The sequence below is a fragment of the Diadema antillarum genome, unplaced genomic scaffold (genome assembly GCF_040938485.1).
Source record: "Diadema antillarum isolate AM-2024a unplaced genomic scaffold, OU_Dant_1.0 seq00000158_RagTag, whole genome shotgun sequence".
Classification (NCBI taxonomy): domain Eukaryota; kingdom Metazoa; phylum Echinodermata; class Echinoidea; order Diadematoida; family Diadematidae; genus Diadema; species Diadema antillarum.
The window spans coordinates 738,100-755,317 of NW_027271230.1; the positions used below are offsets into that span (position 1 = coordinate 738,100).

Sequence of the window (17,218 nt, forward strand, 5' to 3'; positions counted from 1 at the left end):
TGGTAAGAAGAAGACTGCCGAGTGTAGTAATTGTGCACTGATGAAATATTACATTGAATTATTGGGGTTTAGTTAACAGGAAGCAGAATGCTGTATCTATAGGATACCCTGAGTATGAACATTTTGACCACAGAAATATTTCTGTCATTTATTGATTGACTTTAATTGGTATGACACCTCCATGGAGACATTTCTACGTTCATTGAAGTATTTCATAGGCCAATATACTATTAGTTGTTTCCGAGAATCTAGCACAGTCTGTCTGCCTAGCCTGTCTGTTGATGATTGCATAGTACACAACACAAAACTTACACGAAGGGGAGGGAGGATACTCGGATTCAGGTAAATAAATACTGCCATCTTTCACTCGATTTGTAGTTGTTTCAGTGGAAATGTTTTCAGAACTCAATGCTTCTCAAAGTGAGGGCTGGAAAGGATGATATTCTCTGAATGTAATTATATATTTTCTTGTTAGTTGGTGGATTCTGTAAAGGTGATTTTCACCTCTCGTCACGTGAGGACCACCGACGTAAAAGTAATTAATCATCGGTCCCACATACTCGATTTTGTGTTAACCTTGCAGGAAGTTGTTATTAAGCTGTCAAACTAACGTCAGTAAAGTTACTATCATTGACCATATTCTTTAATATAAGTAAATTTAAAGCACGAATGTAAGTTTTTCCAGTCATTAAGAGTAAGTCTCAAATCCAGTGGTGGGTTATGATGATGAATTCTTCCGGAATGTCGCATTAGATTGTGTAAGCTAAAGGTGCACAATTGCCAGCTAGTTAGACCCTTCTACTGACTGTAACTACACGCAGCCGCTGTCGTGAAGCGACAGCGGCAGCACGTCTATTCCTTCGCAGACGTTGTTATTTTTCAGCGGTGGGTGTACGTTTCCTTCATGAATATCTTTATTAATCGTGGAAAACGAAAATATAAGGAATCACCGTAATCTATGATAATCATTCAATAATCGGTATGCAATTTTTTGTTTAATTACGTCTAAAACTCACCAAAATCTGTGGCTTAAGTCAGGTCTGTAAACGTCCGTATTGCTTCACTCCTCATCTGCGTGTTATTTGAATGGCATTCACTCTCGTATGCTACAACATAGGTAGTCGGGGCGGAAGTGATGAGCTAGTCGGAGTGACCCATAAAAAGGTCAAATCATTGCCGGCGCAGCACACGCGGATACGAGTGCTGTAGCTTTACGTACTTAACACATAAAACGCACGGGCGCACGGGCGTACGTAAAACGCAACTACTTCTGGTTGCGCATGCGTGGTAGATTGTTGATTTTGTGAAACGCTCGAAGGAAAAGATGCCACCGCACAATCTACTCCAAAAAATTCAACAGTATAAGGTCTTGATACCAACAAAATGCCCAATTCAACTCAACCATCAGGAAAATACGCTGTAGGTGAGTGGTAAAAATTATCTTACTCTTAAAATCAAACAAAATAAAAGGCATTTTATGTGATTTTGCCGTCTGGTCAGGCTATACTGACTGTAGACCTGCATGCGCATGTAAGGGATTCTGACGATTCCCAGCTATTGTATGGTAGCTGGGCACATGGGAGGGAATCGACAATGCAATGGCCCCAGTCAGGGTCATGCCATGCCAGGGTGTCTCACACATTAGTGAACTAATGTCAAACTGACACTGTTCAAGCATGAACTGTGATGCCAAATCATCATTTCATGTGTTTCATACCCCCAACCCCCCCCCCCCCCAAAAAAAGGAGGAAAATGTAAAAGCAAGCCACCCATAATTCGACCATAACACCGTCCAAAATTTGAATGTTCGACTGCTGACTACATGTAAAAAATATGCTTTTGCACACAGTAAAATTTTGGGACGTGAGGTTGAACCTTGGTGTGTTTTTGTTTGTTTGTTTGGTTTTTGGCATATATGGCTGGAAATGATATTTCCAACCATGTTGATATGCTATTGCTGTGGGGATCCATTGTTGTTACCTCTACCTAGGCCCACTTAGGGTGAGAAAGTCAACAAAATTTCTAAATGTAAAAAAAAAATGGGGTCTATGCTGGATCCCAGTGTTTTAGGGTTAGGGTTTGGGTTTGGGTTAGTAGTTTGTTTGTTTGTTTGTTTTTAAATGCTTTTTTCTTTAATAGTAGCTGATGAAAATACCATGCCCAATTTTTACCAACATTGCTTTAAAGGTGTTTCTCTCTAAATTCAGAATAATGGAATACAGCCCCCTCAAGAAAAAGGACAAAAATTAAAACAACATATTTGGGGAGGGGATACAAAAGGAATTTTTCCAGATTTTCTACCCAGTCTTATGAAAAATTCTTGAAATATGAAAGCACACAGAAGATCCTAAATTCCTAGTTTTATGGATGGAGTGAAGCAAACCACCCACCAATGACAACAAATTTTGTGAGCTCTTTGACAGCAAAGAAAATTGTTGATGAATAAAGTAGACCTTTCTCAAATAATGACATATTTTGGATCAATAATATCTCACTTCCTAATAATTAGGTGGTATACTGTCCATTGATATACATCCACGGCAATCATGCTAGAAGAAAGGAAATGTTTTCACTTTAACTGCTTTTGTAAGTTTGCTGTAATGAAATTCGTACAAATCATTTGTTTGTTAAATATTATTGTTTTAGATAGTTTTATTTTAATTGTTTTGATGATTGTTCTCATGTGGTTACAATATTAATTTCTCAGATTACTTAGTTACCACAGACTACTGAAAGTGAACACTTCCCATATGAGAGAAGCAACTCTCATAGTACCAGTATATTTCCATCTGGTCTCCATATAAGAAGGGCATGACATCAAATGAAGAGATACTGGATCGCAGCAGCTGGGTCGACGTACAGAGACAAGCTGACTTAATGGAAGCAGTGCCTGTAGAAAAAAGCCAAGGTGTGTGTTTGCAAGGAAAATAGTTTACACTCCTATAAATATGCATTGCATATCATGCATACATGAATGGCAGTAATACTTTAAACTAGGATTGAGCATGTCTACAAGTAAATTGCATGATTTACATATATGTACACACTTTACAGATATTAGACCTGCTGTACTGTAAAAGTGGATATTTTCGTGCGACTAATATTTCATGCTTGGCCAGGGTAAGAAGAGTTTCATGTGTTTTTAATTCCGCATAATAAAGACATCAGCTATGGCACGCAAAAATATTCCCGTGCTTTTATTTTTTGCGCTAGATTCTGGTTGCGTGAAATGCGTGAAAATTTCAACACGGTGAAAATTTCCACTTTTACAGTATTGTGTAAAGGACTTGCAGTTGTTGAAAGTTAAAGACCAGGTAGAGTGGGATACCATACAGTGGGAAGGCTGGCCCTGCTCAGATTATATATTCAAGAGTCATTGTAATGAATTGTGTACAGCTTTATCACTAATCTCTTTGTAAGTACACTAGTAGGGCAGATATGTAGCAAAAATTGGTCGAGATGGTCACATCTGGCAGAAAGTATGAAATTTTGCATATATAGGGGTATTTTGGGGTGCTGTTTTCAAAAATTGCCAGATCTAAGAGATCCTGACCACAGGGTCGGTAGCCATTTTGAATTCCAATATGGCCGCCGTCACAAAACAAATTTATCTTCACTTCTGAATGACCTGTGGCACCAAAATTTGGTACACAAGAGCGTTTTGACATATTGACTTTGATGACAGATTAATTTGAAGTGTCTGACAAACATGAATGGCTGCCATTTTGAATTCCAATACGGCCGCCTCGACGAAATGTTCAAAATCCCTATCTCGAGTTCTAAGTGGTGAGTGATGCTGAAATTAGGTGCAAACAAGTATTTTAACAGACTGAGTTAAAAAATTGACTAATGTGATGTGTCTGACAAACGCAGTGCCCGCTATTTGAATTCCAATATAGCTGCGAAGACAAACATCATGACTAACTTTCACGGGCATGCCAAAAAGTGCAGCAAAAATGAAGCATAATGCACCTTTCACTGACATCACAATGTAAATACAGCAGCGCGCACTCAATCAGTTACAAACACGCACTTAATCAGGTAGCCTAATTTATAAACCCGAGATAGAGATTTTCAACACTCCAACATGGCAACTATGTAGGAAAATTCAAATTGGCTGCCATGCCGCTTGTCAGACATATCAAATAAGTCTGTCATTGAAGTCATCATATCACCATGCTTTTATGTATCAAATTTCAATGGCTTATGTCACTGAAGATAGGGATCTTTGATGGTGGCCATATTGGAATTCAAAATGGCGGCCGACCCCGTGGCCAGATTTCTTGGATCTGGCAATTTTTGAAATCAGCACCCCAAAATACCCCTGTATGCAAAAGTTCATACTTTCCACCGGATGTGAACATCTTTTTCACATATCGGTCCCACTACACACACAGCCAAAGAATCTAAGCTGGAGTCAACCGTTACTGGTGAGTGTAGCCTGCATTGCTTTCAATATGGAATATCCTTCATGTTTTAAAGTCTAGGTGCAAGCCAGAATTTAGCACAAACAATAAACAATATAGAATTCTATATAGATTGCACAGACTTCTCTCCCTCTATATCTTATTTTTAAGAATCTGTCTTTTTTGAGTATGCGTCTTAAGTTGTTGTATACATGTACTACTATCTGTGTTACACTGATTACCATGATGCCTTTATGCTGTACACAGCAGGATGAACTACTAATGTTTTACATTGTGTGAGGGCAATGATTATCTGGGGTTATCTATTATTTAGGTGAGAAACCCCATAAATTCTTGATGTTTTTCTACCTGTAGAATAATCTTATTGTGTCAATTGACTTCTTTCAACTGTGTTTCTTTCCATGGCATTTAGCACCCCAAGATCCACTGTCATTGCTGCAAGCACATACAGAGAATGGGTCAACCACTGCCAGCAGCCAAGACATGGCAGCCCACGTGGCTGACGCACCACCCAGCACCTCCGAGGATTTGGACGACGACGAGGAGACATACCCAAGCAGCAGCACCACCAACTCATACAGGTACCGCCATTCTTTCGTGGATCCGATGTGTGCCTGTCGTTCTGATGTGAATACTGAATGTTGACTTGTGAGGGGGTCAGAAAGCGAGCTAAATGTAGAGAACTTCTACAAGAAGGAACTACATATCACATTTTTCACATTTTAATCTTGATGGAACAATCATTTTTGTGTTTATCTGTGGATGTTTTTACTTGTAGCTACCATTCATCCAGCCAAAGTGTGAATGTTTGTAACCTGTGGACTCTCCTCCCCCCTCCCCATTTGTTTTTAGTTCATTAATAGTAGCTTTTGTTTGTTTCTGTAGGGTTTGTATACAGGGATGGAGTGGGCAAAGCTCCCTTTCATTTTTATAATTTGCAAAACAGCAGAGATGATGTACTTATGAAATGCTTAAAGGAAACCAAAACCCAAAGAGAAATGTGGATTGAGTGAAAGCAGCACAACATTAGTAGAACACATCAGTGAAAGTTTGAGGAAAATCAGACAATCGATGCAAAAGATATTGATTGCTAGAGGTTGTGATGTCATGTATGGACAACAATATAAAGAAAAAATAAAGGGAATTCCACAAAAATTCACTTTTCTAGCATAATGAAAGAGTACTTAACTAACCACTTTCAGAAAGCAGGGGGAATAATTGCTACCCTTAACATATGTTGGTATCAAGTTGATGGAATGTGTAATTTTCATGCAAAATTGATTTTTGTGGAATTCCCTTTATATTTTCTTTATGTTGTTGTCCACTCATGATGCCATAACCTCTTGTAGTCTCCTCATCCAGAGGTTCCTACACCAAAACTGTAAAAATTCATAACTTTTGCATCGATTGTCCGATTTTCCTCAAACTTTCACTGATGTGTTCGACTAATGTTGCCGCTTTCACTCAATCCACATTTCTCTTTGGGTTTTGGTTTCCTTTAAAGTTACCAAGCTTGTGTAGATATCAAATTGCCATCAACATAATTTTCTCTGGTAGAACATGAAACTGCTTCAAATAATTCTGATGAGAGCTCTTTTCTTTTACCAGCCTTCAGCTTGGTATGCATGCACAGTCAAGATTTGTCACAGAAATTATGATCACACACTGTGCACATGGAGTTAGTAACAGAAGTTCAAAACTTTGATCCATAAGAATGCACTGAACATCATCGGGCAGCACATGGTAAATTTGTGGTGGCCCATGAAGAGAGAAATTAATGTCTCTTGAAAGAACACACTAACATTCCTCAACATGCTAGCCAGAAACATTCTTCACCATTCAATATGTAGACGCCAAGTCACGTTTTTCACTGACAATATCGACTGTGATGAAATCTGGCTGTGGACTATTCTTTTCGTACATGCTAAATGTCACAGACTTATCAAATTAAGTGTGATGCAGTGGGCAAATGTCAGAGCATTTAATAACGGACACATCGTGTAGGATGATTCTCAACCTGCTCTACCTGATTTCGAGCAGACTTGGGGAGGAACATTTAAAGGTCAGCAATGAAAAGGTTTCATAGATGAGTTCATGACCCACTTAGTTCCATCTTTGCGTAAGTGAATCTAATCAAAAGGTGCTCAAACAAATTCAAGTAACTGATTTAGTGATGACAAACCTTTTGAAGCAAATCCTGACACTAGATGTTAGTGAGAGGAAGGAGTCAGATTCTGGTAATTTGTGTGTATGGTGTCATGACGGTTACCAGATATCTAATATTTTGTATTCAACTGGCATGAAGTGGCTTCTGCAGCAATCATTTTCAATTGATATGACATGCACTGGACTTTGCATATTGTTAAACAGTTGCATTCAGCAGTCAAAGAAAGGGGGGGGGGGATCGATCACAACCACTAATGCACACACTTTAAAGGACCTCTGCAGTGCAAATGTACAAAGTTTCTATGTTACTAATATGACTAACAAACAACATTGCAGGGAAACATGCAAATTATTCTCAGTCTAGGGGAAGGTGCATTCTAATGTCTTTTGTTAATCATATTGATTAGTACTTTAGCAGCGATCGACAAATGAGGTCACTGGGGAATATTGGTTTGGAAAGGTTTTTGTGGCCATATCCCAGTAATCTGACAAAAACTAGTAGAAAAATATATGGAATGTATTTGGATATTCCTTTTGCCACTTAAGTGATGTTGAGGGTATCATGAATGAACACAAGTCAACATGCATTTCCATTACTTACATAGTTCCTTTAATTTTCACCTCTCAGAAAAATGCACCAGGACTGAGGTAACATGAGTATTACACAAAGAGCCAGATAGAGAGAGAGAGACCAACAGAGGTGACAAAAGAGAGACAAAGCTTCAGCAAAACCTTTGTGTTTCTTTTGTCTACTCACTGTCACTTTGTGTTGTGTTTTGTAAGTCAGCTGCACTGATCATATAATTGGTGGGAAGACGTGCCATTGATAAATCAAAAAGCCCTATCCCCGTCGACTCACTTCCTCAATGTTCACACTAACACCTCATCCCACATCCTGAGCTGTGTGCTCTCTCCCAGCTTGGAGTGACCTCATCTGTTTCCTTCCTCTTTCATACTCCCTGTGAACAAAATTTAGATCCACAGGACGCACTAACTGCAAATGTTGTCGTTGACTTTCAGTATCGGGACAAGAATATACACAGCTGTGCAGGTGGACATACACACACACAGACACAGACATACACACTCATACTAGTGTGTCAGTCTTTCCCCTTTTTGGTCAGTTTACTGCACACACTCTTGTTTTGCTTCTTTTTTTTTTAGGAAACAGCAATCAGTTTATAACTAGGCTTGCAGGTTGCATACAGCTCAGGGGTTGATTTAGTCATTTAGCTACTTATAAGGATGGATACTTCTTTTAGCTATTCTTATTGTAATATATCTCAGTAATGTTATTGATTTATGTATTATTTTTTGTTTACATTGCTCAATGCCTTATTGTTACTTTTCAGATGATACCATTTTAATGTCTTTGTAACTTTGTAGCCATTGATAAGTCCATCCTATTTTGTGAAAATACACTGTGATCGTATATAATAATGATAATAATACATTACATTTGTAATGCGCTTAATACAATGTTTCTAAGCGCATAGGGAAAGGACGAAAGGAGAAATGAAAAATGAGGGAAAACAGACATATCAAAACACAAGTAAGAATAACATGACATAAATCAATGTGTACCAGTCATTAAACACATACAATAATTGAATTACACTCAGCACATTAACTTACGGAAGCAATCAATATGGCAAAAGATCGGTTTTAAGAAGTGCCTTAAATGATTCTACTGATGGGGCTTGTCGTATATGAATGGGTAGATTGTTCCAAAGCTTGGGTGCAATAACCGCGAATGAGCGTTCTCCGTAGCGTGTCCTAGTGCGAGGTCCGGGTAACAGTTGAAGATAGGCAGTAGCATGGGAGCGCAGGCGTCTAGACGTAGAAGAAGTTGATGAGGATCGGAGAGAGATTAGGTTCTGTAGGTATGATGGGGCTTGGTTATGAATAGCTTTGTAGACTAGGAGAAGTACTTTGAAGATAACACGTTCCTTTATTGGCAAGCAATGAAGTGACTGGATGATTGGGGTAATGTGTTCAAACTTAGAATAGAAAATATAGAAAATTATAGAAAAAAATTATATATAGAAAATTCCTCTTTATACTCTCCTTTTTAGACATGTATATTGAAATATCAATTTAATTGTGGCGAAAAAATAAAGTAAAAAATGATGGAAGGGGAGGAGGAAAATGTGGGAAATTGGAAACATTATAGATTTTCCTTTTTTTTTGCAGGAACACAGTGGAAGAATTTCTCTCTTTTTATTGTATACTTGGGCTTTGAAATGAAGAGTAAAATTTGTAAGAGATGCATGCATCAGGGGAAACAAAATTTGCTACGAATGATGCATGCAGGAACATTGAATCACAAAGTTTTTGAGTTCCACATCAAAATGAGGTCATTTGGCCCCTAGTTTCGCTAAAAGTTTTTTTTTTTTTTTTACTTGGTACATTGAATGCCAGTGGCGATTTGCAAAAGTTTAATACCATGAAAAAAGCAGTTGACTCCAATTTATAAAAGTTTCATGCTGCGAATGTTTCTGGTTGTACAGTATGTGCGTAGTATGTTGATTCCATGTAGCTAGGGTTTTCATCTGTAACCTTTAATGAATGGAAATGCCATTGTGTGATCTAGGCTTGTATTCACAGGGAACATAGAGTCATAATACACACACATTCTGAGTGACAAGGTGCTAATCCATCATGCTTTCACCGTAAATGATTTTAGTTAGGTTCTATATCACACGTGAAAATGACAGTAAAATGAAGTTGTAACAAAGTGTTAAACAAGGCCTATGAATTCCTGCTCACCAATGAGCTCACACTTGTCATCCACCATTGAGTATTTCCCCTCATGTATAATGCCATATCATATGCCTTGGAGGCAATCTATGTGATGTATGCATGAACACACATCATGGCAGAGCAGTAAGGCTGCGTTCACATAGAAGTATATGGTATTCGCTATTCGCTATTCGCTATTCGCTATTCACTATTCACTATTCGCTATTCGCTATTCGCTATTCAGGCACCCAGTATGCCATCACCCGCACCATCAACTCACCATCCCATGCAGTGAGGATTTCTTCCTCCTACATCCCAGCAAATCTTATGAACAATTTCTAAACTGCATCAGAATGTCAGTCCACATGCTTATTTTTGCTAAAGGGCAAATCCAGACCAAAATTGTCATTATTTCATAAACGAAAGACGGTATACGCAGCAAGAAAATCGAACAAGCTCGATTCCCACTATGCTATACTATTCTATGCTATTTGGTACTTTTGAATAGTGCCCTCTTATGTGAACCAGTGTTTGGAAATCCTATTGTTCGATTCAAGCTATTCGCGTGCCCTCGAAAAACGAGCCCCGAATACCCGAATAGTATACTTCTATGTGAACGCAGCCTAAAGCATCCTATATGCCTTGAAGTGTAGGTATGATTGCTTGTATTTTACACTTTCACATGTTCATTATCACTTGTGTTTGTATTCTTTTGCTGTAAATACTGTAACACCAGACAGTTATGCACATGAAATATTTGCGAATTGGAACAGATGGCCTTTTTCACAGCATGAAATTTTTGTGAATTGTCACTGGTATTCAATGCATAATAGTGTAGACAAGAACTTCATGTGCACTTTAATTTTGGAAATCTTGGTTCTCGCAAAATTCACAAAATTGAAATGCACACGAACATTCTTCATATACAGTATGTTTGTACTTGTGTACCTCAAAGGTGAGTCGATACAGTCTGTAAAATCTCACAAATCTTAGAGCAAGATATTTTTATTTCATTTTCCCAAAGGAGAGTCAGTAGAGTCAATAAAGTCTCACAAATCTTCTAGCATGATGTTTTACTTTTCTTTTCTACATTCTTCAAGGGATGAATGGGTGCGGCTGTTTGAAGGTGATGACTATCTGACGGTAGTGAGACAAGAGGGGAAGAAGGGCAGACTGCGGAGCAGCAGGTTTAGGAGTGTTTGCTGGAAGGTGAGAATGCTCCAGAGTTCGGTCCGACCACAAAGTCCGCTTACTTCTACTAAGGAGCACGTCAAATCACGGTGACAGGTGTTAGGGATCCCCAAATGAAGTTCTGAGAGAACACAGCATAGAGAGCTTTAGATTTGCGGTGCGGACGCTTGAGATGATGCTTGAGCTGGACGTTCTCCTCTTCCCTGCGTTGTTTTGAAAGTAGCATTAGATTAGGCTGAGACGCAACCTGTAAAAGATAAAATGGTGCCCCCATATGATCGGTGCATGAAGTAGCTCTCTACGTCGTGAATTGAGCAGACGTACAATTAGCACAGAACGCGTAGTTAAAACTCAGACGACGCGAGCTATAAATAGATCGACTTTGATAGGCAATTCTGCACATGCTCAGAACATGTTTTTTTTCCCCTCTGAACGTCCCCGTCGCAGTAATCTAAAGCTCCCTAATATTGCCTTGAGATGACAAGAAATTTGTTATTCATGGGACTGTAAAGTGATGTTGAGTTCACTGTTTGAAACACCGCAAAGGATTTGGAAGATTCTGAGTGCGTTAACTCCATGTGTGCCCAACTTTAGAATAGCTCAACCTGCCAAGCTCTTTCATCAGCATTCAATACAGTGGACTCCTGTTATAATGAAGTCCTCGGGACCAGCATTTGTCTTTCGCTATATCGAAATTTCGCTATAACTGAACAAATAAACAATAAAAACACATGGACCAGATAATGTTTCAGCCTGAATTTTTACTTCGTTGTACCGAAATTTCATTATAACTGTGTTCGTTATAACGGGAGTGCACTGTACTTCATCCAAACTTGACTTACCAGATAGCCATAAGTTAGCAAGCCCACTCAGATGTAGCAACTTGCCTCAGTCCAACAGGAAGGCCGTAGTGACACAATAGGGATTAGGGGGATTAGGTAAAGCTCTGTTCATGGACAATCATTTACAAGACTTCTGTGCCAATCTGCAAAGAAAGTGCTCCAGCGTCATTGTATGCTTAAAGGGAATGCAAACCCAAAGAGCAATGTGGATTGAGTGAAAGCAGCAACATTAGTAGAACACATCAGTGAAAGTTTGAGGAAACTCGGACAATCGATGCAAAAGTTATGAATTATTTAAGTTTTGGTGTTGGTACCGCTGGATGAGGAGACTACTAGAGGTTCACTTTTCTAGCATTATGAAAGAGCACTTGACTAACCGCTTTCAGAAAGCAGGGGGAATAATTGCTACCCTTAACATATGTCAGTATCAAGTTGAGGGATTTTGTAATTTTCATGAAAAACGAATTTTTGTGGAATTTTCTTTATATTTTCTTTATATTGTTGTCCACTCATTCGTCATAACCTCTAGTAGTCTCCTCATCCAGCGGTTCCAGCACCAAAACTGTAAAAATTCATAACATTTTCATCGATTGTATGATTTTCTTCAAACTTTCACTGATGTGTTCTACTAATATTGCTGCTTTCACTCAATCCACATTGTTCTTTGGGTTTGTGTTCCCATTAAGAAGTTTCTACCAAGTGCAAGTGTTAGGTGCTGTGAAAGTTTGAAGTAGTTTGGTACCTGCAGACATTGTGAGGTACCTAGTCATATCATGTTTTGGTGTGATAGGACAGAACCAGACATTTGAGACTGGATTTATCTTTGGACAATGATTTCAAGGGAGCTCAATGACAAGTTTCAAAAGGTGATCTAAACTGATCACAGCTACTTCTAATTGCCAGGTACACATTGGGAATGTCAGGGTAATGTGATCAGCATTAGGCCCCACTGGCACCAAGTCCCATATGTAACTAAATTCACAGGGATATTCTGTTTCTCTTTTGTGCTACAGACTCCCAATGAGTAGATGATTATATGAAAGACTTGCCCAGTTTGTAAGCATAAAACTGTCATCATGTGCAAAATCTGAAGAATGGCAATGAGACAGACCGTTCAAAGGCAACCAAGTGTTTTGCAATGTTTGTATTACAAGTATCTTTTTCTTTTTGTTTTTGCTATTGTACAAGGTTATTTTGAACAGTCAAGGTGATATATTATCAAGATTGAAATTGTGAATTTGAAATGGTGAAGAGAAAGTAAGTTATGTTTCTGCTTTATATATCTGGTTTCATAGATTTAGACGAACATTTTTTTTTTTACTGAAATTTTATTTGGCCAATTACAGTAAATGTTGCTAGTACTTATTTACGATATTGCTAAGGCATTGCTCTGCGTACAGTTTTGTATATATTCAGGAAAAGAATTTACATGTTGGTACTTTCATGCTTGTTCAGTAGACATTGAAATTCACCAAAAATTTCCACACAAGAAGTCTATCCATGTTTGCAGTAGACATGAAAGAGATGAATGAAATTCTTTCTCAATTCCCTGATTATTGTTATTATTATTATTATTATTATTATTATTATTATTATTATTATTATTGTTATTATTATTATTATTATTATTATTATTATTATTATTACTATTATTACTATTATTATCATTATTATTATCATCATCATCATCATCATCATCATCATCGTCATCATCATTGTTATTAATGGTATATCATCATATTTTTCCCAATGCAGATCTACTTGGAGTGTCTCCCAGAGCAGAGGTCAGGATGGCTGAAGGCCTTGAGGGAAAATAGGGAAAAGTACAACAACTTTAGGAAGAAACATATACAGAGTACCAGCGATGGCATCCGGGACAGTGCAATGGACCCCACCCTCAACAACCCTCTCTCTCAGATGGAGGAGGTAGGTTATTTAAGTGTGCCCTCCTCCTTAATTGTTGATATGTTTGTGTTTTCATCTTCTTTTATGTCTCTGCCACTAAGTGGCGCTGGAGGCATTCTGTTTTCGGGTTGTCTGTTCATCTGTAATTGATAATTTAAGAACCATCTGGGGTATCCAAGAGAAACGTATGTACAAGTGGACAAAGCTGTGCGTATCAACTTTGGGTGCACACATTCAAGACCAAAGGTCAAACATCAAGGTCAAATACCAACATTTCACTACCTGTATTTCCCCTTATATCTCTGCAAAAATGTATTTTCATGAAACTGGATGTATACATGTATTACCAGATTAGAATTCTCTAGGAAGAGTTATTGGGTCATAAGGTCAAAAGTTGAAGGTCAAGTTTGAAATGATAAAATTACATGTTTTCCTCCACATCTCAAAATGGCTCAATGCATCTTCATGAAAATTAGTACTTGCACAGTGATACCTGACATTGATTATCTTTGTAAGTGTTAGGTCAGATTAAAATGGTAAAATTACACTATTTCATGCTGAAATTACACTATTTTCTCCATACCCTGGAAATGATTTAATGCATTCACAAAGCAGTGTGACTAAACTTAGCATATACAATGTTGTACATGATGCATTATCCCGTAGTGATAATGTAGGGAAATTTGGGGCCATGGGGTCAAAGATCAAATGAAAATGCTAAAATTTAACATGTTTTCCATATTTTGAAAGTGGCTGAAAGTATTTTCATGAAAATTGGTGTATAATTACCAGATAAATGATTATTTGCCAATCATGTGAAATAGTTGTCTCACATTTGAAGTACATACTGTACACCTATTTGGAGAATAATGCGATATGGCAGACACATACCAGTTGCCATAGCGACATTTCTAGTTTAAACATGGTTAGACATATTATGTATATTTTTGTCTCTCAGATGGTCCACTTAACAAATGACCAATCAAACTTTTCTATTCTTCTTGAAATATTTACCTCAGAGTTAGCTTGATGTTGAAGATCACTTTCTTCAGGTGTTAGCTGTTTGCATGCACTTGAAAAATCAAAGAACACCAAAGTGAAAACTTCGTCAAAACCCAAATAGAGATAAGAACTTTGTGGCTTATTTCATGTTTCCTTTTCTGGTGTGAAGAGAAAATGAGATCCATGTGTGCCAATGAAGTTATCTCACGCAGATTGAACCAACAATGAATAAATTCTCTGTTTTCTTGGGGGGGGGGGGCATGGCTAGAATGTTCTTGACCCTTTGGAATATTGTTCCATGTCCTGTAGACACATCTGAGTTGGGCCTGCAGTGTAATGCTTTTAATTTGTTTTGTGTTTCTTTATGCTTTTGTTGTGTCATGATAGCTGGCAAACCAGTCAATTGCAAATATGCAAATGTGTAGGATCTGAAGTTGACTATATTTCTTTGCATTTTGTGTGTGTGTGTGTGTGTGTGTTGTTGTTGTTGTTGATAGGCCTACTGTAATTTCTCCACCAGATCCTATAACCCCACACAGTGTCAGTTTCTGAGGCAGGATAGCAGAGCTACCAAGTCTCACGCATTCTGTGTGAGACTCAAGCATTTAGGGTCCGTCTCACGATCTCACGCATGGCACCCTTTTTTCTCACGCATTGGGTGCATCTGCAACTTGGGCCTATTAATAATGAGCATAGCTCAAAGGATTAAAGTGATAGTTGCAATTGAAGGTATATTTCCCTTTTGTCTTTCAAAATAAGTAAAAAATAGTCACTTAAGTATGCACCTGATCGCACCATTAAGAGCTAGAAATTGAAAAAGCTCCCTACTAACCCCTCCCACACCCTCGCTCGCGCGCACATGCGAGCGCCGAGACGTTGAGTCATGAAAATCTCACTCATAAAAATTTTTTGAACTTGGCATCCCTGGGATAGGAGTAGGATGATTGGAAATGATCTTGTCAAGTGCTGTCCTACAGCTTTATTTGGAATAGATCTAAATTAAGCCGCGTTGTTCATACCAACAACTAACATTCACAAGAGTGATCCACAATGGTTTTAGAATCGCCATTTAGGGGTTCAAGTTAGGTTTAGAAACAAAACAAAACGTTTACATCCAAGAGCAAATTATGATAGTATTCCAGATAGGATGACAAGTGCCGTACATTCCTGCCCATCATATTTGTAAGGCTCATGTTATTCATTGTCTAGTGTGTAACAGTATCACAGCCAATACTTTCAATGGGTTTCAAGATTATCTCAAGTTGAAGCAGAGAGAAAAGGTGTTTTTGTAACTTTGTTGGATTTCTTGTAAGTGATATGTGGCATGGCTGCCAAGTGGCTATGAGCCAAATGTAATTGAGGAAGGACATGATAGACACATCAAATCTTACCTAGAGCAGTTTCAATTATTCCTACACTATGCACTGAAATATGTAATTGCCAGATTATATCTGTCAACACACATTTTTTATTTGTGTACAGAGGTACAAATACTTTCCCTTCGATGTAGCTCTAGTCTTCTCCCAGTGTTACAATATATTATAATCTTAGTGTTACGGCTAAAAGAATTTCACAATTATTTGATCATATTTAGTGTTTTTCTGAACAGTCACAACCGCTTGTTAAAAGCTGTGAAGCCGGAGCGAAGAAAATGTCTGTGTCTCCATCGCAAGCTGCCCATAATGTTTGGTATCCAGGGAAAGGCTGTGGTTAAAAGTTGTCACAATGGTTGAGGTGTTCAGCTCTTTCTTATGCGTGAAACATGGCATGGGTAAAGCTAGGACAATTCTAGTTGCCATGCTGTCAAACTTTGAGGTAATTAACTCTGCTGTTCCAGGGACTTTGGACAGTGTGTACAATGCTGTGGGATTTTCTCTGGCAATTAAAAGGGTAGCACACAAAGCATTTTAACAAGCTGTGCCTGACTTGAGCACTGGTCAGCTCCATACACACTGTCTGAGTAATCCTATTCAGTTATGGTGAAAGAACAGGAAGCTCAATGAAGCTTATTACCCCATTCATAATCACGTGCTTCAAAACATATTGTGTGTGTGTGTCCAAGCAATGCAATACAATAGCATCCACTGTGCATTGATTGTTTATGTATTTGTACCATAAAGCTGGGTGGATGTGAAGATGAGAGGTCCAAGCTTGGATGGGGGAAGGGGGGGGGGGGGGGGGGGTGACCAAGTTCTTTAATCCCTACCCAAGTTTTGTTGAAGGGAAATCTTCTTTGAAAGAAACTGGCTCCTTTGTTTTGAATGATTAAATGTCCATTCAGCACTGTTCCTTTTTGACTAGCCAAATAACAAGACTGTCACATAGATTTTGTTGAATGTGGTGAGTGAGACTAAAATTCCATCGATGATTCAGATATAAGTGTTGCTGTAGTGTTGATTTCCCGGAATGGTGTCCCAAAACTGGAGTACAGCTCGGACTAGTAAATCATTACATCTTAGATTGCATGTAATTTGTTGTTGTTATTGTTGTTGTTGTTGTTGTTGTTGTTGTTGTTGAGCGGAACATTTGAAATGGGAAAAAGAGTTGCAAGTATGATGTGCTGCCACAAACCAATACAAATCCAAACCTCTTTCTAGTGGTTAACATTAGAATGAGATGTTTCATTACATCAAGTTTCACATGTTGCATTAGCCACAATGAGGTAAATGCCAAGACATTGCCAAATCTTTGTAAGTTCAATTAATACTTAGAAATGCCAAAACTGGCAGAATATAACTTGCATATATACACGCGCACACACACACACACACACACACACACACACACACACATGTATTAAATCAGTGCATGTATTTGACAGATCAGTATCACTTGCAGCGTGTATCATTTAGTGCAGCTGATGTTATGTTGGTGCGTACCATCGACCAGCTAAAATGAAATGAATTGAAAGTGACAAGAAAGTGCAATTATTTCATGTTTATG

General features: G+C 38.3%; 1 protein-coding gene across 1 annotated transcript in view; it reads left to right on the top strand.

Moving 5' to 3' along the window:
• Window positions 1-302: 302 nt before the first annotated feature.
• The window catches only part of LOC139727893 (TBC1 domain family member 5-like), a gene marked incomplete at its 3' end in the record, with an annotated part of 30,904 nt that continues 13,988 nt past the window's right edge, over window positions 303-17,218 (top strand). Inside the window, exons 1-5 of the mRNA XM_071638866.1 lie at window positions 303-342; window positions 2,708-2,908; window positions 4,840-5,008; window positions 10,436-10,544; window positions 13,124-13,294. Coding sequence (XP_071494967.1) covers window positions 2,812-2,908; window positions 4,840-5,008; window positions 10,436-10,544; window positions 13,124-13,294 — 546 coding nt within the window. The remainder of the gene's footprint in view (window positions 343-2,707; window positions 2,909-4,839; window positions 5,009-10,435; window positions 10,545-13,123; window positions 13,295-17,218) is intronic.